The sequence below is a fragment of the Dermochelys coriacea genome, chromosome 3, assembly GCF_009764565.3.
Source record: "Dermochelys coriacea isolate rDerCor1 chromosome 3, rDerCor1.pri.v4, whole genome shotgun sequence".
In the NCBI taxonomy this organism is placed as follows: Eukaryota; Metazoa; Chordata; order Testudines; family Dermochelyidae; genus Dermochelys; species Dermochelys coriacea.
The window spans coordinates 54,653,336-54,678,211 of NC_050070.1; the positions used below are offsets into that span (position 1 = coordinate 54,653,336).

Sequence of the window (24,876 nt, forward strand, 5' to 3'; positions counted from 1 at the left end):
GGCTATGGGGAATAGTCCAGGGAGTTGTAGTTGTTGCATAGCTGTTCCAGGATGCGCTCTAAACAGCTGCATTCCACAGGGCCCTGAACTGGAACCTGAAGTAGAGGGCAGGCCTGGGTTCCCCCCAAATCCTCCCAACTCCTGGTCAGTCACAGGAAGAGTCAACCTGGACTGTGAATTCAGAAAAATGGCCAAGCTGAGGGCTACTATGAAGCTCCAAGGTGAGCAAATCTACCAATAAGCGCAAGACCCACTGAGGTAGATCAGGAACTTTGTCACACTATGTATTAACAAAGAGTGCAACATGATATTTTAGAATATGTTCCAGCAATTAATAACTGGATCACCGAAGCCTGACCATACTGAAGTCCTGAAAGAGTCTACTTAATGTTATGCACTGCCATCCTAGACTTCTGTTCTTCAAGTTAACCTCGATGTTACTTCTGCAATATTCTTCCTTACCTTGGAGTCGCATGCAGGAGATCCAGGAATAGTTTTCCTCACAGTTTTCTCTCTAGCTCAGCCATATCTTCACTTGACCTTAATCTTCATCAGTTGTTTGTTATTGATTATTCACTCAGAGGTTTTCAAACCTGACTTCTTTGTGGAAATTAATTAAAGGGTTGTAATATATAGGGATTTCCTAGAGATTAATGGCTTATCCACTCCATATTTATAAATAGTGTTATATAAACACATCTCACTCTGTTCACAATCAAGGGACCTGAAATTTGCAAAGGCCACAGGAATCAGTGTAAAGAATGAACTGCTTCATTATGGGTGGCTTGCTTTTCTGATCTATCATGTCCCACATCTAATGTAAATGAGGAAAAAAATTGAATTGAAGATGCTTGTATTGTACATGCGCCTCTGTGATTGTTCTACTTCGTCATCATGACAGTGAACCAAGCTATTCCTGAAGAATTTCAGAACAGTGTGATGGTCATCATTCACAGACAATGTGGAGTGCAACTGTATGTGAAGGAGTATAGTTATTTCTAAACCAGTAGTAGCCTTATTTCCTTTGTATTATATTTGATAGGAGTAGATCATTCAAAAATTTCTGGTAGGAGGTGGGTCAAAGGACCAATTTGATATTGGATGCTAATTTGGAGCCCTCTTTAATTTTTATTCTTGGATATGTTTCTGATACCAGGAGATAACTTGATAGCGGGGCTGCATGGTTCCAACATGCAACTTTGGGCGCTAAAAAACTAATGTTGCAAAAATGGAAAAATCTATCCCCACCAAATATTGATGCAAGGCTCAGCGATATGGCTGACCTCGCAGGTAACTAATGACTGGCATTCTGCAGAAAGGGAATGCCCAAAAAATTAAAAGCAATTTGTGTTGACTTTTTAAGAGGTCTATGATCAATGTAGACCCTGAAAATAGACATATTGCTTCCTTTATCTTACCATCTTTATTTACTTTGTGTGTGATGATGAAGCTACTATTTTGGTATATTTGCTGTATTTGGAAAAAATAATAAAAATATAAATACAAAGGAGTAGATCATGCAAACCTGGCACTTTATTGTTTTTACAAGAATGGGATAAAGTATTCATGTATGTATACCTCTATATTATTTGAATTCAAGTCTTTTGTGAGGGGGGAAAAAACCTGTTTGCGTTAAGAAATGACTGGCTTGGATGGTGGCCAGAAGTTTAAACTTCTGTTCGTGTTCCTTCCATGGGTGGGGGTGGAGAGTGCATCTAAAACCATGCATTTTTCAAAAGAACTTTCAAACTGAGTGGGACTGTAACATGTAGCAGGACCACACCGTTTTCAGAAATGCTTTGTTCCCTTTGCAGAATGTAAATGGTGTGTGATAGCTACAGAAGAAATATTCAAGCGAGGGGCTGGATTGGTACTAAAACTTATTTAAATGTAAATACCCCCACCCCCCATTATCTTACCATGTATCTGATGTCGAACATAAGACACCTTTCGCTCGCTGACAGGTTTCAGAGTAGCAGCCGTGTTCGTCTGTATTCGCAAAAAGAAAAGGAGGACTTGTGGCACCTTAGAGACTAACAAGTTTATTAGAGCATAAGCTTTTGTGAGCTACAGCCACCCCTGGGCACTAGCCAAAGGATAACCCAGCTCACCGACGGGGAAGGGGAGAGAAACAAGGGAAGGAGACAGCTTCCTCAACTCTACTCAGCTACACCACCAAAGCAGGTGTTTCTTTGGGTGGGCAGGAGACAGCCCCGTTCTCACCGTTATTCTTCATGCCGACCCTCACCCCTCCAGCCCTTGTACTATCTGGCCACCTGCCATCCAAACCCCAGCCTGAGCAAGGGGCAGCTAACGATGGGGCTGTTCGGCCATTTGACTGCACAGCCCCCCCCCCCCCGCCCCACTGCAACCCGCCCCCCCGAAGCCGGCGGAGATTCCACGGCGGCCCTCGGGCATCGTCCGCGAAACGCAGCCACCAGCGCAACCCAGCTGCGCTAAGATGGAACTTTAAAAAAAAAAAAAATTGCTCAGAAACTAGCCCCTTCCCAGAGTCACTAAGCCCCGCTGAGCGATTTAATGTGATCCCAACCGGCGCCCTATCTCTGGCAAGGAAGAAATAAGGTGTTAATTGCAGCCTCGCTGAGAGAATTGCTATTGTTTCAGGCAGAGGCAGGCGGCGGTTTGCAAGCGAGGAGATGTGTTTTCCTTGCAGCGCTAGATCCCTTAATCTGCAGCGCGGTGGCACGCTGTCAGCTCCGGGGGGGGGGGCGGGAAGGGGGAGGGGAGGTTAGGCTTTAAGGGAAAGAACAAGAGGAAGGCGATCAAGTGCTGGATTTACTCCTCCCTCCCAGCCTGGGAGTGTCTCTCACCCTCGGTCGCAGCCAGCTCCAGCGGTGGGAAGCGAGGCTGGAAACCCCTCTCCGCCGCAGACAATAACGTTTGTCGGACGTGCTTGGTTTTGAGGAGCCGCGACGCGCAAAACGCACCGCGGGCCCCGGTCGCTGGAGCCGAGAGGAGAGTCTCGCACACACACGCACTGAGGAAGGAGCGAGGAGAGCAGGGCGCCCGGGGCTGGAGCGGGAGAGCGAGGCTCGCAGCGCGCGGACACGCACGCAGCGGAGAAGGCGAGCGGGGCGCGCACAGTCCACTTCCCGCGCGCGCGCCCGCCCGCCCGCCCGCGCGCCGGAGAGGGACTGCGGGGCGCGCACACCCAACCGGGGAGGCTCCGAGGCGGGAGCCGGGAGCGCGCGCGCGCGCGCACACACACGCACTCTCCCTCTCACACGCTGACTGACTTGCTCTCTTTCTAACACACACACACACACACACACAGAGCTTTACTATCTCTCCCCCGCTGTACTCCCTCCTCACTCAGCATTCAAACAGCTTGCCGCCATCACCAGCCAAGAATCCCCCCCCCTCCCCGTCCGTCGGTACCTGAGGGGGGAGGAGGAGCAGGGAGAAAAGAGGAATAAGTATATTCATAATAATAACAACAGCCCAAACCCTCCTCCACATCTGCGCTAGGGCAGCAGTAGCCTGTAGGTCTCCTCTCCGCTCATCGCTTGCCTGGCGTCTCCGCTGATCGGTTGGTTGGGTTAGACTTTGGTTCAAGTTAAAAGAAAAAAAAAAATATCTTCGCTGTTCAGCCAGGTCCATCCAACCCCCCTCCCCCACGCAGTCTCTCTGGTTTGGGGCTTTTTCTTTCCCTTCACACGGTGGATTTGGTGGATCCGGAGCCAACGCTTTGCGCGTGCCGGGCTTTCCTCTCTGCCTGTGGGTTTTTTTTTGTTGTTGTTCCCCCCCCCCTCCCCTTCTTCTCCTCCTCCTCCTCCTCCTCTCCTTTAAATCTTGGTTTTGAACCTGAGCCTGGGAAAATGGGAAACGGTGCTTCCGACAGACGGGGAATCGCTCCATCGCTGTTGTTGGGACGTGTGCCGGTGGCGCTAGTGGTTTAGAGAAATAGCCTGACCGCTTTCGGAGTGGAAGGTAAGGGTGTCCAGGGGCTTTTTCCGTTTCCCGGGATTATGACTGTAGAGCGGTTAGCTCGGGATTCCGGGGCGGAGGCGGAGGCGGGCGGAGGCGGAGGACAGGCTGTTGCTGAACGATAAAGAGAGCCTACACATGCAGAATTGCCTCTGCATTTAGTTGTACCCCGCAGTTTAAAAGTTAGAGAAGTCTGGCTTGCGACGGGTCTGCTTCCCTGAGAATAATTTCCAGCGAGACCAAGAAAACCTGAGGTTTGTGCATGGCTGGGGGAATTTTAGGGGGGGGGGGGGATTTTAGCTTAATGGGAAGTTAAAAGAAGGGAAGTCAGTGGGTCTTCGGTTGGGGAAAAAATAAGTGGAGTGATGGCGCCGTCTATGTTCGACCAAACTACAGTGTCACCTAGAAAATCAGTTGGGGATTATCCAAACTAAACGCCTGTTTGCTTTTCAGCAGAAGAGATTTCTTCCAAAATGGGCAACCTTAAACCTTGGGGGCCGTTCTTTAGCCTCCCCTCCACCCCCCCCCCCCACACGAAAAGAAAGATTTGTTTAATCTCAGTGCCTGATCCTTCCCCTGAGCAGCTTCACTTTTCTGTTTAGCACTATTGTAAACGAAATGGAATCCTGCCTATTCATGCAGCGAGCGATAATTTAAAGTAGTATTTTGTTTCAATAGGTTTGCATGAACAAACAACTAAAGTGATGGCTATTAGACTTGGTTTCCTCATGGAAAACAGCCTAGCACTGCGGACGTCTTTATTTTTCTAGTGCAAATATTGCACAGGAGGAAAAGTCAGGGCCTTTTATTTAATATATAATATAATTAGGAAAAACCCATCCTTGGTCTCCAGATAATAAAATGAACCCTTTTTCATGGGTAGAATTCCTAATTTAGACACTTATTGTCACATTGGCTTTCAACGCCTACACCATCCTGAATAATACTGCGCAGGACTGCATTGCCTGCAAAGTGCTACAGCAAATTTTGTATCGAAGAAATTATTTCCAGAACTGCCTATACATTTCTGTTTTAACAAACGATAAACGCTCTCTCGACCTTATTCCCAGAAGGATGGATTTGTTACTCAGTGAGATGCACTTTCGGAAAAGGGAAAATCCAATAGTTTGGATAGATCCGGCGGGAGCTCTGATTTTGTTTTAAACCGCAGCTATAAAGAGGGTTAGAGTTGGTGCTGCTTTGCCCATCTCAAGATTTAGAGTTTGAATTATAATCTGGGAAATACAAAAATCTCTTACAAGGAATTTAATCCGCTGATTTGTTCTGTGTTATGCAATGGGGGACGAAAGATGCCTTGCCATTTGGTGGGGGAGATGAAAGCTAGGCAAAGACACACGTCAAAACTGGTAACTGTGTATGTGTCTGTATGTCTGTCTCTGTTTACAGAGCAACAGTGGAAGAGGCTGCAATCTAAAGAGTTTTTTAAATTAACTTGGCATCACTTTTGTCTGCTCACACTTGTAAACAGAAAGCGAAAAGACACTCATTGATAAGAGATAAGCAACTTCTCAAAGGTTAAAGCTGAAAACATTTAAGTTTTATTTTTTGGATAACAGAGGTAAATATAACCAAAGGTTCACTTTATTATCCTAGGCCACTATTAGAGAACAGAAGATGTGAAGGCTGATTCCGCGGAGGGGGCCAATAAAAGAGCTTTAGTTGGAGAAACTAGCAGAGAAAATGTAATCTGTCTTTCATCATTCAAGCGCACATCTGCAAAATACAGTAGATAACCATACTGTACAAAACATTCTTAATAAAGGGCAACTTAGAGACCCAGTTCAGTCCAGTCACAAGATCCTGCTATAGCATTGCTCTCTATTCAGCTCCCTTGGTTATAAATACTAATATACTTATCCACATTATCTACTCCAAGAGGTTATATCACATTGAAACGATTGCCTTTAAAATGATTGGTCTCAATGGCGGTGTCAGGCAACCACAATTTCCATCTATCTAACCATCTATATTTCTTTCCCGGATAACAGTTTCAAGATTTTATTAACACATATTAATCTCAGTGTTTCCTCTCCGGATTTTTTTTTTTTTACAGAGACCTTTGTATACCAGGTGGCCACTGCAGAGGCATATAGACATATGGGAGATAATGTTCCATCTGTAGCAAATAATAATTTGTGCATTTTTAAATTATGGCTGTAATTCATCACAATTACTTATCAGACTTAACAGAAAAAATAATATGTAACAACAGCTGTTACCAGCTTTTCCGATCTGGTCTAGTGAAATTCTGTGCAGATATATATAAACGGTGCCCAGGTAGTTGATTTACTTTTAAATAAATAAATAAATACTCCTTCTTCTGGGCCACCAGATGAAAGTTTCTGGCTTTTATCTAAATTTAATAGTTCCAGATCATGCCAAATATATGCTAGATAACTGAGGGCATTCCACTTAATAATCTAATAAATGGGTTTTTTTTAATTTGAATGTAGGGAATTTGACTGTTGTGATGGCCACGTGATGGCGCTGTTCACACAGCATCAAACAATTTCCTTGTGTTAAAAAATAAATTACTTGCCCTTCTTTTTGAGAAAGGTTCTAACTGGAATCTTGAAAACAGCTGGCTGGAATATTGGAAGGAGTTTGATTTTCAATGTGTGAAGAATTCTACTTGCATTTTTATTTCATTTCATTTCCTACAGGCCAAATGACATAGGATGAAGGCTGTTCGTAATTTGCTGATTTATATATTTTCCACCTATCTACTGGTTATGTTTGGATTTAATGCTGCCCAAGACTTCTGGTGTTCCACGCTGGTGAAGGGGGTCATTTATGGATCGTATTCTCTAAGTGAAATGTTTCCTAAAAACTTTACAAACTGCACTTGGACGCTGGAAAATCCAGATCCGACCAAATACAGTATTTACCTGAAATTTTCCAAAAAGGACTTCACCTGCTCCAACTTTTCTCTTTTGGCTTATCAGTTTGATCATTTTTCCCATGAAAAAATAAAGGATCTTTTAAAAAATAACCATTCTATAATGCAGCTATGCGATTCCAAGAATGCTTTTGTATTTCTGCAATATGATAAGAATTTTGTTCAGATACGCCGGGTTTTTCCCATCGATTTCCCAGGATTACACAAAAAGGAAGAAGACCAAAAATCTTTCTTTGAGTTTTTGGTGTTGAATAAGGTGAGCCCGAGCCAGTTTGGTTGCCATGTATTATGCACTTGGCTAGAGAACTGCCTGAAATCCGAGAACGGGAGAACCGAGTCCTGTGGGATCATGTATACAAAATGTACCTGCCCTCAGCATTTGGGAGAATGGGGAATAGACGACCAGTCCCTGGTGTTGCTCAGCAATGTGGTGCTGCCCCTCAACGAGCAGACGGAGGGGTGTCTGACCCAGGAGCTGCAAACTACCCAGGTCTGCAACCTTAGCAAAGAAGCTAAACGGCCGCCAAAAGAAGGTAGGTGTTTCTAATGGGGTCTCAAAGGTCTATTTTAATCTCAAATCACTATCTAGGGTTCTGCTCTTGCCTCTCGTTGATACTTAAACTTAACTGACTTGCACTACACACTAGTTGTGGGGTCTGCTAACCTTCAACCCGCTCCCATGAAAGGGCCAGGGAGAACTGTAGACACATCCTCAAACCACTTACATGGGGGAGGATATTTTAAAATTAATCTCATCTCCAGCATACAGTTCTGATTCCTACTAAGAGATAACTTGTACTTCAATGGGGATTTAAGCTGTCGCTGTTCTCAGCTCTCACTTATAATAATGCGGACACGTTGTGAGCTAGTTCTCCCTTTTTTATTTCACCTAGCAATAAAATCTTACTCCTTTTGATGCTACTCCTTGACTTTTCAAGGAAGAGATTTCCAAAGCCATGCGGGCAACCCGATTTAAGAGCCAGGACCCTAAACACCCGCAGAGGCTGACCTCAGAACTGCGCAAGTACCAGCGAATAGCAAATCCTGCCCCAATTTGTGGCTCAGGGAAACATATTGCACCCTGCAATGCCACCCACGTGCTCCCTTGGTCAGTAGAGAGACACACGTGGGCGGCCCCAGCTCCAGGGGAGATGATGGCTTTGCACGTGTGCTAATAACACGGGGCTGATATCTTAATCACCTGAGTTTGGAAAAGCGTGAGGGTGTAGAAGATCTGGAAGCTGTGGAACTGGTCATCAGAGCAGCCTCCTAATTATAAAAATTAGGGTCTAAGTTCTCTTTTCGTCTTTTTTAATACCTGCTGTTCTGGTTCCATCAATGTACAGAACAAGGGCAAGTTGATTTATTAAGGAAGATCCTAGGGGCACACCACGGTTTGGAAGATGTAGGGAAAGGGAGACACGTGAGGTCAAAATGCAGTTATCAAATGAGAAATGCAAAACAGAGAAAACTCTAGAGATAAGGAGAAAAGCCGCCGTCTGGCTGGGAATTGGAGCTCGGGGGCAGCTATTTGAGAGGGGGTGAATTTGTCCCCGCACAGGCATAAATCACTGAGCCAGGCTCTTGCATTTTAATGCAGGAAATGGTTCCTCTCTCCCTGGTTTCTGCATGGCCACAAAGCTCCCTGTCTAGGAGCCAGGCTCCCAGCCCCTCTAATAGAAGTTGCCTTTGTGGAGGAGTGTAACATTGACACGTTGTTAGGAGAGGATTTTCTTTAAGGGCAGCCAAGCCTGAGTGGTGTGGGAGAAGAAAAGCTGAACTACTCGCTTTCGTTGTGCGCTGCCAAAGGCACTTTGAAGGAACAGGGGAGCGGTGGTCGGGGGGGCTAGGTTCTCCCGTGGTTGTCCTGCGGGTCAGTGTTTCTCCAAACGGTTAACAGCTGGGAGAAGAAAACAAAGTGATTTTAAATTACCGGAATACTTGTCTCTTGTAAAAGTCCCAGCGAAGCCCTTGCAACGGTAGGGATGGTATTTAGCATCATTTAAAGCTAATTAGTGTCCCTTAGAATCAGAAACTTCCCCCAACAAATGTGATGTTAGAAGCTGACTATTAAGACAATTAAGCCGCAGAAAGTGCCTCGGCTTCAATATGCGCGGCGGTTGGGGAACCTCTTAAGGTTTCCAGGCGCTAATTGTTGGGAGCGTTGCGGGCTTTAACCCACTCCTGCGAGCAACGGAACCAGTCCCCCGCGTCCAGTTTGCTCACTGAGCTTCTCCAAAGGCAGCAGCTGTCAGGCAAAGTTGCTGCCTGCGCAGCTGGGGTGATTTACTGAGAATTCGCTTGTCGGGGTGGCGAGGGACTCCTGAAGATAGCGCTAGGATTTAGAGGGGCTATAATGGGCCTCTCATCATGTTTCTAAACGAGCAGTAGCAGTTGTATTTGAGACTGCAGAGATAGGTTTGCTGTTTTCCCGACGGAGGAAAATAGGAGACTGAATGCAATAAAACTGCTGGGCTAAAGAGAAAGGCCTAAGAATAGCAATCCTGGGGTTAAGGTTGCCCCCATTTTAATGGACCTGAACAAGTCGACTTTAAACGTCAATGGGCAAACATATTTGAGGCTACTCCAATAACTAGCATGGCCCCCAGGCTTGGCTTTCCATCTGCGAAAGTCCAGGCTTTCTAGACAGAAGTAATAACCTGATTGAAGGGATCAGGCAAGAAGAGCATTTGTGGTATCATTCCTCAGCTACTGCATTTTGTACATAATTAAATTTTAATTATGAAAGAGATGACACTTCCCATGCCATAATTTTATAATCCATTGACTGCTGCATCTTACGGGATAGAAGGGGTGAGAAATTCAAGCATAGAGATGTCAAAATCATATTTGCAAAATCTGTCCAGGAGTTTTTCAAAATATGCTGAACATCAGAGGAATGGGTGTGTAATATACTCAACAAAGATGTTTGTCAAACTGTGTTTAGTGGACTGAAAAGAGAAAGCGAGGGACAACTATGTTTTATTTCTGCATCTTGGAATATGAATGTCTAGAACATGCCTCAAAGTGTCTTTCAATTTTAATCGTATTTTATTTTAATTCTTACCCTATTTATGTCATTTCTGGATCATTATATTAGTAGGTTAAACTTCATTATTAAAGGGGAAAACTCCCTAAATGTTTTGTAGAAAGAGAAATATTCTTATTTTTTCCAGTGTAGATGGCAGCTTGTTTACTTTATGTTGTTGGGACATTTAATAGAATAATATTTTTTAAATAATTTCATTACTTTTGTACAATTGGATTTGATTCATTGGACCGTTATCTTAAAGTTGTAATGTATTCTATCAACTACAAAATTAAGGTTTTGAGGTAACTTTTAATAGCAGTAGACTGCTTATTTTGCATTCAGTTTAAAGCATTTGTTTACCAGCTTCTCCCATGGATAAATAATCTACATGAAAGATATTATTTCTACATAGAAACCATACGCACAAGTTGTACCAATGACTCACCACTGAGTTAAGTCTATGTCACTTAAATATATTTATATGTAAAATTGTGATTGATAGATTCTGTGTGACATCAATTTAAGATTCAAAATGTAAATTATTCTTTGAATGAACATTATGAATTTTGCCACTTATATCTGAAAACATCTACACATGAGATGTCAAGTATGTTTCTGTGGGTGAGCTGATTCAGGTTAGATCAGCACTGTTAAAAATATTTATGTTGACCAACCCAGACAAAGGGAAACACTGTTGATAACTGTGGCGGTAAGATATGCTAACAAAACTATTGTTGGTACTAACTTGGAACTTAGTGGGAATTGAGGTTGCTCAGCATTTTTTGGGATGAGGTCAGGGCTTTGCAGGATTTGGCTTCAAGGCCTTGATCTTCAAAGGTATTGAGGCTCCACACTTCCACGGGAATCCTTTCTCATAGCATTGTCTCTTGTCTCATAGCATTCTCAGAGGTCTATAATAGTATTAAAATATTTAAATGCTGACTTTTTAGGGCAGATTTTGCAGAGGGCTGACAGCCTTCTGCAGTATGATAAGTACTCAAGTTCTGCAGATTCTCTTCCATTAGGCCTGACCATATGAGGTGATAAGTCAAACTGTTCTTTATGACTACAATTTAGAATATAAGAATGATCATACTGGGTCAGACCAATGATCCATCTAGCCCGTATCCTATCTTCCAAGAATGGCCAGTGCTAAGTGCTTCAGAGGGAATGAACAGAACAGATAATCATCTGTTGTCCATGCCCAGCTCCTGGCCAACAGGGACTATGGACACTCAGAGCATGGTTTTGCATCCCTGCTCATCCTGGCTAAAAGCCATTGATGGGCCCCCTATCCTCCATTTAGAAGTATATTGTATCCTCCATTTAGAAGAACCTAGAAAAGAATGCAACTGTTTTCACCTCTGAAGTTTTTCATTATTTTGAAAGTGCTAAATGACTTACTAAAAGCGATTAAAGCCAGAATTTTCCCCTCTTAGAGCTTGGTGTATTTTACCTGACAACCACACAATGGGTAGTTTGTCCAATGGGGTAGGGGAGATGTTCAGCAATAGGAGGAACTAGCTCAAACAAGAAAGCTGTATCAGTTGTCTTCCAAACAATATACTTCTGGAAACATATAGTATAACCAGTACTTCTGCAATACATAGATCATCTCTGGTGTCACTGATCCTAGCAACATGAAGATGGGTCACATTTTTATTAAGATGCAAATCCATTGTATTGGAATGTATGTAATATACAATCAGGCTTTTCTTTAGTACTACTTTTGAGTAGTAGCACTACTACTATTTAGACTTGACAAAGCACTAGCAAATATACTGTTATGTCAATTCCTGCGCTGGAGGGGGACTGAACTAAATGACCTAATAGGGTTTCTTCTCTTGATCTTGTATGTTACACATCCAAGTTCTCATGCAGTTTTTAGTCAACGCACATAGGACCCTATTCAAAAACAATTGTTTCATACATGAGTAGGCACCTCTATAAATTCAGCAGAAATAACTTGCATTAATGAGGGTGGCAGGCTCAGAACTATATAATTATGGTTACTACAAGAAAATGTATTATTTTGTGGTTTATAATACTTATGTGATAGTGACTAAAGTTTACAATCTTTTTCCACATTCTTGTCTTATTATAAACAATTTCCTTCAGTACTCTACTGCCATAGAGCAACTATAGGCATTTACTGCTCTTCTCCAAAGTAATTCTAGTTAAGGGGGAAGGGATGAGAAATTCAGAATAATTCGTCTTGGCAATTGGTAATCCAGGGCTGCCCTTTGGCCTGATTTTGCATTACTTGCTCATCCACTGTGAAATGATTTCAATAGGATTTATGACTACGCAGGAAATGTTGTGTTGGTCACCGTGTCACAGAGTCCAATAGTATATGCACTGCCATCTGAACACATCAGTGGCAGGCTCTATTCTGATTTCAGACATGAAGATACCAAGAGCATCAGAAAAGGAAGACTTACTGTACCACACTTCTCCTTAAATTTACACATTTGTGACACTTTCTACCACTGAATAATGCAAGTGTGCAAATTACTTGTAAAGTTTACACAGAATATTTATACACTCTTCCCTCTATGACATTTTCATTTTCATATTTGAGAAATAAATGAAATGCAGCACTGGCGAAACCTGCCTCAATGCCAACACAAGATTGCTACTATATAACAATAATTCTGTATTATATCATAATATAGCTTCATCAAAAGAATTAAAATGTAAGGTTATATGTACAAAAGGTCTAGAGCAGGGGAAATATGCCCATGCAGGACAAAAAAGGCAGAATAGAGACTAATGAGACTAATATTTATATTGTAATATTCAATATTTAATGTATAACTAGTATTCCAGTCTAGATTGATATTTAGAAGGAACTAAAATAACAAATTCTATCTTCCAAAGCACTGAGTCAGTACAAAGAACTACTTCTGGGCTTGTCTACGCTATACAGCTTTTAGCGACAAGGCTGTGTCGACACAGCCTTGTTGCTAAAAGTCAGCGTGTGTAAACGCTCACTGTTGGTATTTTGTCGGCACTTTTGCCGACAAAATACTTCCAGCCCCATGAGCGGCATTAGCTTTGTCGGCAGGATGTTCACAATGCCACTTGCAGTTGGCAAAACTTTTATCTTTCTTGAGAGGGCTTTTTTAAGTACCCGTGAAAGACAACGGTCTCAATGTAGACAAGCCTTATAGGGGGAGAGAGGGGTGTGTGTGTGTGTGTGTGTGTGAGAGAGAGAGAGAGAGAGAGTAGTAGTTCTTTAATCCATGACCTAAGAATGCAAGTTGCAATGGGAAGATGAGCACAGATGGAACACTACACTTTTCAGCTTTACATGGATAGTTACTAGGAGAATTAAACATTTGTATCAAATTTAATACAAGATATTAAAAAAAAAAAAAAAAACCCTGGCATGTTGTTGTTTACAAGTAGCTTCATCTCACCAAGAATATAAAATACAAAGAAAGAAGTGAATTTTTTATACATGAGGCTGATTCTTGATAAAATGAGCATCCAGCTTATTTTATTCAAAAATTAATGACAGATGCATTTTTCTGCTCACTTGGTCTGGTCCAAAGCCCACGAGTCAATTAAGCTATTATGAGTTGTTTCAGTAGGCAGTGATAAGCAACTCAACTCCTTATGATTTCAATGGATGTTAGGTTATGCTGCACCTCTCACGATCAGAACCTTGAAAGTTTGATTTCAGATATTCTTTGAAGTAAATGATAGCTCTGTGAAAGAAATACTTAATTATCAGAATCTCTTTTAATTAGTAACACCTACCTCTGTTGTCAAGGATTACATGCTGTTATTGCTAATTATTATATTTTAGTCTATAATATATTGATCATTTCCATTCCTTTTATTTTAGCAGCTTATAAAACCTTACTTCTTGTATTTTTTGTTTGTTTGTTTAAAGTTGCAAAAGTTTGCGTATAAAAATGCACTCACACTTTTGCACAGATACTGACTTCAGTGGACTTTGGCTCAGCCCTTGAAAGATCTTTCTCACACCCTTGAAAAGGAGAATAACCCTGCACTCATCATCCATCACCGCAAGAAAAGCCTGAATTAATAGATATACTCTGTAGTATTATTAGTGATTAATTATTTACTAGTCATACATAAATCTGAATACCAAGTCTGTGGTGGCAGAGATTCAATTTTGTGTGTTGTCTGGCAGTGCTCATGTGAAGAAGATGGGCAACATGTTTTTTTTTTAGGCTCAGTCCTCCTGTTGGAGTCAATGGAATTTCTGCCGTTGACTCAATGGAAGCAGAATCAGGTCTATATTGTTGTACAATAACTGAATATTTTAGTCTTTCAATAAGCTAATTAACTGTAAATTGGATTTGGTGGGCCTAGTAAAACAATACAGTGTAAGTCTGGCAACCACACCACCAGAGCCTCCCAAAAATTGGCTTCTATTGTCTGCCTCAGAAGCTAGACCTTTTAATTTTTTGCTTGAGTCAAATCTTTAATAATAATAAAAAAAGTATTTATTTGTATTTCAGTAGTGCAACTGGGACTAGGACCCACATTATAAGAGACTGTCCCTACCCCAAATAGTTTGCATCTCAATAGAAAAGGTAGACAAAGGGGGAAAGGGAAACAATGACAGAGAGATTAAGTGTCTTGCCCCAGTTACACAGTGGCAGAGGCAAGAATAAAACTCAGGTCTTCTGGCTCCTAATCCAGCAACCTACCCACTAGACAACACTGCCTCTCCTACAATACATTCATGTATCTCAGGCCAGTAATGGAATCTTAATTAATTCTCCCCCTAGTTATTTTAAAATATTTTATTATCTCATCTTGACATCTATCAGTATTGCCGTTTTGTTTAATTTATACTTTGTAAAAATACATAGGCAGCTCTATTTAACACTTCAAGATACACAAAGCAATTTATTCTGAGAAGTTCTTCTTGGGGAATTAATTTTATGAAGTTTATTCAATCATATTATGGGCTTTATCAAAGGATTCAAACTCAAAGTTGTTGTTGCTCTGAAATTTCAAACTGAAGTTTAGCTGTTCATCTATAAATATGCAGTAATTGTAATAAAACAAAGGTCACTGTACAATTCCTCTGAGCTTCATTTGCATTCTCTGTTAACAAGAAATATAAAACATTCTGTAGGACAGACAAATCTGTATATGAGATATAGTGCCAGTTTACAAATTATGCATAATTGATTTATAAATATTAGAGTGTCTGAACCCCTTTTGTTTCTAGTTAAGTCCCATGGGGGAAGAAAATAGGATTTTTCAGGTTTGTATTCAGTTTTGTTCAGTTTTGTTTGTTGATATAAATAAAGTTCATGTGAAATTAATAACACAATTTCCTCATGGGCTAAACTTCATTAGAATCAATGAAAACAGATTATAATAAACAACATATAATGTAGGTGTTGTTACTTTATTTTGAGGCCAATATTACAGTTCTTACTCAATTCCATCTATTGTCAGCAGGAATTTTACCTGAATAAGGACATAATTATTATTCATAATGTTTATGACAGTAGTGCCTATGGACCAGACAGAAATGGGGCCCCACTGTGCTAGACACTGCTCAAGGATGGAGTACTAGATGGTCCGAGCCCTAAAGAGCTTACAATCTGAACAGACCAGGCAGACAGAACATGGGGTAAGGGGCATAATTCATAAGCGGAATGAACAACGTGATGGCAGCAAATGGCACATTAGCTCCGTGTTTTTCATCTTTTTTAGGGGTGGGCTTAGCTAGGAAGGAATAAGATAAATGGACAGATAAGAAGAGGAAAAGGAGTGTGATGCTTCCTGGGGGTACCCAAGGCTGTGTCTCTGCCTGACAGGGGTCACCTGCCTGACAGCACTAGCCACAGACAAAAGCACTCTTTTCTCAGCCCATGCAGTCTCCACTGTCCCTCTGCAGGTTAGTGATAGGCACACTCCAACCCCCAAGCCTTCCGTGCATCTCTCTCGTGTGTCTAGCCTCTGTTTCACTGGACAGTCAATGTATTCCCTGATCCTCTATTCCCAAAGGAACAGTACACCACAGTTTACCAGTTACACCTTGGAATACAGCTCTGCATAATGCTCAACACTTAGATTTGTTTATAGTAGAAACAAGAGGAAATGTATTTAACAAAGAACAGAGATATGAGAAGAAGCAAGTAGAATGAATGAAAACAAATGGTTACATATCAAATAAAATCACAACACACTTTCTAGAGCCTAAACAAAATTAACAAGATATCGTCATGCCCTATAAAGCAACAAATAAAATCACAACACACTTTCTGGAGCCTAAATAAAATTAACAAGATATTGTCATGCCCTATAAAGCAAAAAAACTCACTCCAAATCCTTCCAGCATATTGTAGCCAGGCTGGGCTGTGGTCTTCTGTTCATAAGTTGACCCACGCTGTCCTCTTGCCTCATCAGTGGAAAGATCCAGAGTTTTTCCTCTGTCTCTACAGTTATAGTCCAAAAAGCCATTGTCTTCACTTGAAAACAGGATAACCCCCGCTGCTTGTGTTTGCCTGTCTAGAACTCCCTAGAGACTCTGCAATCACTTGAATAGCATTTTGTTGAGACTATAAATGGGTGCCTATTATGAACTATACAATACTCAATTTATATGTAGACAGACAGACATAGAGATAAAATATCTCTTGCCTGAAATAAACCTGTTTCTCACCTTTTTGGTGACAGTCCCAATTCACAGACCTTAAGAACATAATTTTCAGTATATATACACATAATTCCTTACATATTATCCACACATACATTTTGCCATAATTGTGAGGACTAGCATGACACAGGTTTTCAGTAGAGACCCTATACAACACTCTTTAAAAACCAGTATGTAGATACCAGGCCCAGGGGTATCCCTGTAACCCCCTTCCCCCCATGCAACCTTATGCCCTCTGCCAACTGGCACCAAGAGGTTCCTGAGTCACAAGGAGACATTGAAGGGAATTTGTGTGTGAGGGGGAGAATCAGGAGGATAGGACAGGAAAGAGGAGAAGTGGGTGTAGAGTGAAGCTGAAGTGTAGAGACTGTGAGAGAGGTGGAAGGAGAGCATTGGAGCAAACAGCCAATCAGCACCAGGCAGAAAAAGTCCAGTCAGAACTGTAGAAAGTTCTCTAAATTTCCAAAGACCTTTGCTTTGGCATCTTTTACAGCTATTCCTGCCGGTTGGAGTCTCAGGCTGATTCCTCTCTTTAACGTTTCCCCAGGGCCATATGACAAAGAGGCATCACCTAGGGCCTGCTTTCTCCAGAGAGGGTAGGAAATCTCTCCTTCACATTCTGGATCCACGGTGCTTGACCCCATTTTACTCCTTCCCCAACAATGAAGCAATTTGGCTACCTGTACCAGCTGGAGTCTTATAAAGCAGACATAATACACAGTGCACAATTCCCTTGTCAGGAGCACACAACTTCATAGTTCCTATTAAACTTGTCCAGGCTGCCCTTTTACAAGAACTTCTTTCCCAGAGTTCCTTTCTGGATCCAATCATATACATTTGTCAAAACAAAACTGCTGCAGCCTGGAAGTAGCCATTTTGTAACTGATTTCTACCTGGTGTATCTTCCTCTCTTCCAGCAGGTAGGTACTCTTTAGCTCCTGTTATGTTTTCCCCCAGTATCCCTTTTCTTGTTCTTGAGAAGGTGGTACATAATTTAAACAGAGAAATTCATGGTAGTGGGTTTTCTTTAATGTTTATGTTAATGGAAAATGCAGAACATTGCAAAGCAAATTGTATACATGACACCATAGCTATTTCTTTAACAATCTTCTAAATGTATACAGTGGAAGCTTAGAAGTGGGCCATTTTCAGTTAATTAGAAAAGGCAGTTGAGAGTTAAGTTGAGTCCCTAGTGCTCAGTTTAATGAGAGCTTTAAACTTATTGTAAAAATCTTTGATATGACAGAAAAACAAAATATCTGATATAAACTTTGAGCACTATTTGAATTTTTCATGGTGTTTTGATGAAAAATGAGTTCATACAGAGAGGATAATAAGAGTTTTAAAATCATCCCTTTTGGTAATTTTTCACTGAATTGGCTTGCTATTTTTTTTTTCTTCAAGAAATCTAAACCACTCTGGGATTTATTCTTTATCGACATTATTGCTCAACTATCAGTTACCCAAGGATTGTGATTGTCTATAGAGCATTTTATAACTGAAAGGCTGAAAAATTGTGCGATAAGCTAAATTTGATGAATTTGACAACAAATCTACTGTTGTGAGAATGCCTCATGGAGGAGTGGGGGGAGAGAAGTGCTCTGTCAATAACTACTGTCTATGGCTCCCAAGAAAGTTCTCTAAAATGTGAAAAAGTAGATTAGGAGTTCAAATCTCACCTCTTCTAATGGCTGTATAAAGTATTATTGACTAAGGCTATTAGCTCCAACCTAGAAAGCAGTCAGGGAAGAGCTGCTGAAAAACTCTTCCACTCCATTTTTTAAATAAGTTAGCAGTTAGTCATCCCCACTGCTTTTCACTGCCTTTCAAAGTGACTAAACCAGTTTTGGTTATCCTCTCTTTAACCATTATTTAACCACACTCCTTCCCCACAGCCTGGGATCGAATCCAGTGTTCCTGATCACCACTATTCTACAGCTGACTAATAAATAGTTGTATTAACCCTCTGTGAAAGTGTGGTAGGCCTCCTCCAGTGACTGGTTCACAAAATAGCTAACAATTACTTCTTTAGATCAAATAGTAAGGAAACTAGGGATGTGAAGTTCTAGGGCAGTGTTTCCGAAACTTGGGATGCTGCTTGTTCAGGGAAAGGCCCTGGCGGGCCGGGCCAGTTTGTTTACCTGCCGCGTCCGCAGGTTCAGCCGATCGCGGTTCCCACTGGCTGCAGTTCACCGCTGTAGGCCAACGGGGGCTGCAGGAAGCGGCGCAGGCTGAGGGACGTACTGGCCGCCGCTTCCTGCAGCCCCTATTGGCCTGGATCAGCGAACCGCAGCCAGTGGGAGCCGCGATCAGCCGAACCTGCGGATGCGGCAGGTAAACATATCGGCCTGGCCCGCCAGGGGCTTTTCCTGAACAAGCGGCGTCCCAAGTTTGGGAAACACTGCTCTAGGGGATTCCAACCCTGCCGCTAATTTATGTGGGGGATCATGGGATTTAGGCAATGAGAAGACACTTTTCTAATATATTTGTCCTTTAAAACTATGATAATGTGTACATTTTGGCACCACTTACCAAAATTCATATTTCAGTCAATTGTTATGTATTTCACTTGAGTAACCTGTTGGTCAGTGCGTTTTATGCATTGAGCCCAATCCACAGGGGATGAGAGTCTGTTTAGTTCTATTTTTGTGAACCTGGTTCTCTGGAACAAGTGCAAAGACTTGTGCTTTTAGCTCTGAAGCTCATGAGGTCAATCCAAGGTATTGGCCAAGATGGTGGCCATCAGACTTGCAGTTTTCTCACATTGATACTGACAGGGATGTAGGGTCCAGAGTAAGGAAGAGTGTAATAAGCACATCTGCTAGTGCAATACAGGCATGCACACTGCTGCATTGGCTCTTAGTTGTATGCAGTTTCTAGAAGCCCATGAGAGGATTATAGATGCCTAAATTTCCACTCATAAAGTCCCCTAAGTGCCTAAAAATCTGCCAGTGGGTAGGAGTGCAGGCCACCTAAGTCCTGATGCACCACTCATGCCTAAGCCCCAGAGGGATCCTCAAACTATGTGTTTTCAGCAGCCAGCTAATAGATTGGTACTAGTATTAGAATAGTTAGCATGCTCACCCAGAATGTGGCAGACTCATGTTCAAATCTCCTTTCTATCTGACTTGTAGCAGAGATTTGAAACCTTAACAGAGGATACTGCAATAGGATATTCTGGGGTGGGTCTCTCTCTTTTGAAACTGATCCACTTTGTATATGTAGTGAGTCATCTGAACAGGGACTGGAACTTTGGATGTCCCATATCCCAGGGGAGTACCTAGGGTTTAGAGACCATTGCTTATCAGCACTATAAAGCCATCCTATACCAGAAACCTACTGACCACTCTACTTACCTACATGCCTCCAGCTTTCATTCAGACCACACCACACGATCCATTGTCTATAGCCAAGCTCTACAATACAACTGCATTTGCTCCAACCTCTCAGACAGAGACAAACACCTACAAGATCTCTATCAAGCGTTCTTACAACTACGATACCCACCTGCTGAAGTGAAAAAACAGATTGACAGAGCCAGAAGAGTACCCAGAAGTTACCTACTAGAGGATTGGCTCAACAAAGAAAATAACAGAACGCCACTTGCCATCACCTTCAGCCCCCAATTAAAACCTCTCCAGTGCATCATCAAGGATCTACAACCTATCCTGAAGGATGTCCCATCACTCTCACAGTCTCCCCTGTTCCTCACATGTTCTTGTCAACTGCTGGAAATGGCCCACCTTGATTATCACTAGAAAAGGTTTTTTTCTCTCCTCCTGGTAATTGCTCACCTTACCTGATCACTCTCGTTACAGTCTGTATGGCAAGACCATTGTTTCATGTTCTCTGTGTATATAAAATCTCCCCACTGTATTTTCCACTGCATGCATCCGATGAAGTGAGCTGTAGCTCACGAAAGCTTATGCTCAAATAAATTTGTTAGTCTCTAAGATGCCACAAGTACTCCTTTTATTTTGCAGATACAGACTAACACAGCTGCTACTCTGAAACCAGTCCTTATGGAGTGTGTTATCAGCAGAGTTGGAGGCAACATGTAGGTGGAAAGGATGTACTAGTCTTTCCTCTATTTTCTTATTTCCATGCCTTTATGGTTTTGAGTAGACTGAATGTGTCCTGATGAAACCTGTACTGTCGCTAAACATAGTTTTTGTTCTGCTAATTTAGTACATATAGTGTCTTCAGAATACAGCAGTCCCCCTCATTAGAAGTGTGTGTGTGTGAAATCTGAGCACACCATTATATAGCATTTAAAGGCTTTTTTCTTCAAATGAGACCAAGGCCCGGGTCTTGCAAGCACTTACAGATTGAGTATGTTTAAACACATGAGTAATCTCATTGAAATCAATGGGACTCTTCATATAAATAAAGTTAATTACATGTTTGTTTGCAGAATCAGGCCCTAAAATATGACATTCAGCCACTCTATATTAAAAAATGTTCAGTATAGAAAAGTAGTATTAGAACAATGTCATTCTTTATTAGTAGTATAGCATTATAAATGCAGGAAACCAAACTGTAGATGTTTAGTATGGCTGAAGTTATGTGGGAAGGCAACAAAAATTAAGGGAAATTATGAACACTGTGCAATATTAGCTAATTAGACTTTTGTTAACATTCCCTTTGTTAACATTTGTTAACATTCCCTTTAGGAATGAGCATGGTCAGTTTACCAGAGAGAAGGATCATTTTGAAAAACAAAATATCTTGCCCTCAGCTTCTCTCTCTCTCCTGTTGTGTAGAATGGTAAACCTACATTTATGTTTCCAGAATTTAGATAGACTGTTGCATCCTTTGATAATTAGTTTTCTGTTTTTCTGCAGGATGAGAGAAAGAAATGATTTTTTGAACATATGGGGTAGTTTCCAGCTTTTTTAATATAGGTTGCAATCTTATGATAAATACAAACAGCTGAAGCTTTGGGTACTTTACCATATTTAACTAGTCTAATCTTACAGTGAATTTTATAATTTCCTCTCCCCTTTTTATGTCTTCTTTACCTATTAATTAAATATCCAATTCTTCTTTCCCTCCTTGCCTCAGAGGTGGTTTCATATACTGTCTTCACCTAACATCTACAATGACTTTTCAAATCAATTCAGTTTTACAGATCTATCTCTAGTCTGTTCTCAAGCGCTAAGAACTGTATAGAATTAATCAGCTAGAGTGGCACCTATTGTCTCCATTGTCCTTTTACTCTGTTGAACATCTCTAAGAGTTTTTGTGGCATTTAAGACAGAGTTTCAGGATTCTGAAAGTATATGTACTTTTATTAGATAAAGAAAAGGTAATACTTCAAATGAGTTTATTGATTTACACTTGACTAATGCATCACAATAGATCCACCTGGATAAAATGGAGTAATTCTAGCAGTGATTTTCTGGATATGACTGGATGTTCTGCTGGAGAAATGGGTGTTTAACAGCTTGTGGTCTTTTTCTGAACATGATTTCATTTTAAAAATGAAATTTTCTTGACCCATATATTTTGAGTATATGAAGTTATTCTTCAAATATACTTGTGTGAGAAGTGGACAGATGGGCATTGGAGGTTGGCATCATTTTCAGAGAAGTGGGAGTGACCCCTTAAGATTCATATGAAAGAATAAAGAGGAGTTCAATTGTGAAGGCACATAAAGGTGAGGACTGGGAGTTTGTATTTAGTGTAATGGAATCTTAGAGTTAAAGGCCAGAAGGGACCACCAAACCATCTAGTCTGACCTCCTGTATATCACAGGCCACCAACACCTAATGCTAAACCCAACAACCAAAATTAGACCAAAATATTACAGCCCACAGGAGACTGGACTATTATGTGCCACAGGCAGAGGGACTGAGATTAACAGTACTCAAAGCCCCTGCGATGGCAGGGAAGTGATTGAGATATATCCAGTTGATCCTGGCAAGTGACCCATACCCAAACCCTGCAGAGGAAGGCAAAACCCACCCCAGGTCACTGCTAATCAGTAGAGGATCATGCTGCTCAGAAAGTGTGTGTGTGAGTCAGAGAGAGAGAGAATGATCAGAACAATGAATCTTAAAGAACATTAGCAGCAGCATGGCCTTGAGAAGAAAGAGATGGATATCAGAAAAGCTAGTTCATGTAATAGAAAAGTTATGATGCTCTATTAAATAATTGTCAAGAACTCTGGCTGTGATGGGGTATATAGACCCCACACGGTGGGCGCCAAGAAGTGATTAATAGGTGTATTGATTACTTTCCAGCTGCGACTAAGTGAATAATTAGCAACACCTGGGATAAAAGATAGGGGGAGGGGAGACAATTCACCAGCAGAGAGGCTGAGAGCTACCTTAGGAAGCACCTCAGCAGCATGGGAGGAAGATACATGAGGAGACAGAGCTCCAGGGAGAAAAGAATAGAATAGAATGTGTAGTTTTATGAAAGATGTGTGCAAACAGACAAACATAGGAGCAGCCCAGGGAAGCAGTGAGGGATCTTAAGAAGTAGATCTTTGCTGGCTTGGTCCCTGGGTTGGAACCAGAGGAGACAGTGGGCATGGGTTGTCTTAACAGCCTCCCCCAGGTGCGAAGATGTAAGCGTTAGACAAAAAGGGATAGGGACTACTGAGCCCAGATTGGGGCTGAAGATCTGGTGTAAGGGTGTCATAAATATAAAGTGAAGGGTAAACACCTTTAAATCACTTCTGGCTAGAAGAAAAACCCTTTCACCTGTAAAGGGTTAAGAAGCTAAGACAACCTCGCTGGCACCTGACCAAAATGACCAATGAGGAGACAAGATACTTTCAAAGCTGGAGGGCGGGGGGGAACAAAGGACCTCTGTCTGTCTGTGTTGCTTTTGCTGGGACCAGAGCAGGAATGCAGGTCAGAACTCCTGTAAAAAGTCAATAAGCAATCTAGTTAGATACGCGTTAGATTCTGTTTTGTTTAACTGGCTGATAAAATAAGTTGTGCTGAATGGAATGTATATTCCTGTTTTTGTGTCTTTTTGTAACTTAAGGTTTTGCTTAGAGGGATTCTCTATGTTTTGAATCTGATTACCCTGTAAGGCATTTACCATCCTGATTTTACAGAGGTGATTCTTTTACTTTTTCTTTAATTAAAATTCTTCTTTTAAGAACCTGATTGCTTTTTCCTTGTTCTTAAGATCCAAGGGTTTGGGTCTGTGCTCACCTATGCAAATTGGTGAGGATTTTTTATCAAGCCTTTCCCAGGAAAGGGGATGTAGGGCTTGGGGGGATTTTGGGGGGAAAGACATTTCCAAGTGGGCTCTTTCCCTGTTATATTTGTTAGACTCTTGATGGTGGCAGCAATAAAATCCAGGGACAAAAGGTAAAATAGTTTGTACCTTGAGGAAGTTTTTACCTAAGCTGGTAAAAATAAGCTTAGGGGGTTTTTCATGCAGCTCCCCATATCTGTACCCTAGAGTTCAGAGTGTGGAAGGAACCTTGACAAAGGGTATTGGACTTTGGACTTTGTGTTACCCCAGAAGGGTTGAGGCTAAGCGAGGTGAGGCTACGTGACTCGGCTGGAGAGCTGAATCACAAGGAGGGATAGACCACTGGGTGGCCTGCACTGCTGCCTTCGGGAGGTAACAAAGACAGAGGGGCTGCTGTGCCAGGCTCTGCCATGAGGGGGCACACAACTGGGGACTGAATTTTCTACAGGCATCTATACAATCAGATATGGAAATTAAATAAGCATTTTTTTCTTACTTTATATAAATATCCTACAATAATGCTGTAGTGTAGTGTTAACCACTAGTGATTGAAGTTTTGTCAGTGTGTCCATTATCAGTTCCATTCTCCATTGGGTTAACAATTTGATTATACAGTTTTACTCCAAACTGAAACTTGATTTAGAAGATCTCAGACCTAGGAGCAGTTAAAATTTAGTTAAAATTTGAACACATTTATTAAAAGAGGAGACAATTTGTTTTGGTGGCTTAGTTGCTAATTTATCATCTGGCTAAGAGAGATATTTTTTAATGAAAAGGTACATTTTGCAGATACTTTTAAGGGTATTAATGTCTGAGCTGTGGGTAGAAAATAGATGTTAGACATACACATTAACATAACAATGACACAATATCAACCACTGGTTTATAAACATCCTCATGTTCAGCATTGTCACAAAGTCACATGTTGAAGGTATCATTTCAAGTCTTGGTCACTCATTTCATGGCTATATAGGATCTGGGCAATCTGATAAAGGGGAATGCCTTTATTTATCAGTGATTCATTAACTGAATAAAGGAGAATTGCTGTGGTATTCTGAAGAATGGTCTATCTGAACCTCATTTATTGAAGGATAGTAGACC

At 41.5% G+C, this 24,876-nt stretch overlaps 1 protein-coding gene and 1 long non-coding RNA gene across 9 annotated transcripts in view; one reads left to right on the forward strand and one right to left on the reverse strand.

Annotated features, from left to right (window-relative positions):
- Window positions 1–2,964, reverse strand: part of LOC119853371 — a 28,821-nt gene extending 25,857 nt beyond the window's left edge. Inside the window, exons 1-2 of the long non-coding RNA XR_005292051.2 lie at window positions 2,832–2,964; window positions 1,920–1,989 (exon numbers count right to left, since the gene is read on the reverse strand). This is a non-coding gene — a long non-coding RNA (uncharacterized LOC119853371). The remainder of the gene's footprint in view (window positions 1–1,919; window positions 1,990–2,831) is intronic.
- Window positions 2,965–3,024: 60 nt separating this feature from the next.
- ADGRB3 (adhesion G protein-coupled receptor B3) overlaps window positions 3,025–24,876 on the forward strand; it is a 616,872-nt gene continuing 595,020 nt past the window's right edge. For 3 of the 8 annotated variants that reach the window (XM_043510430.1, XM_043510431.1, XM_043510432.1), the window contains exons 1-3: window positions 3,225–3,951; window positions 5,356–5,527; window positions 6,633–7,401. In XM_043510430.1, coding sequence (XP_043366365.1) covers window positions 6,648–7,401 — 754 coding nt within the window. In that variant the 5' untranslated portion in view covers window positions 3,225–3,951; window positions 5,356–5,527; window positions 6,633–6,647. Of the gene's footprint in view, window positions 3,952–4,026; window positions 4,203–5,355; window positions 5,528–6,632; window positions 7,402–24,876 lie in introns of those variants that run through there. The other 5 variants (XM_043510428.1, XM_038396358.2, XM_043510433.1 and 2 more) reach the window with 4 other exon arrangements.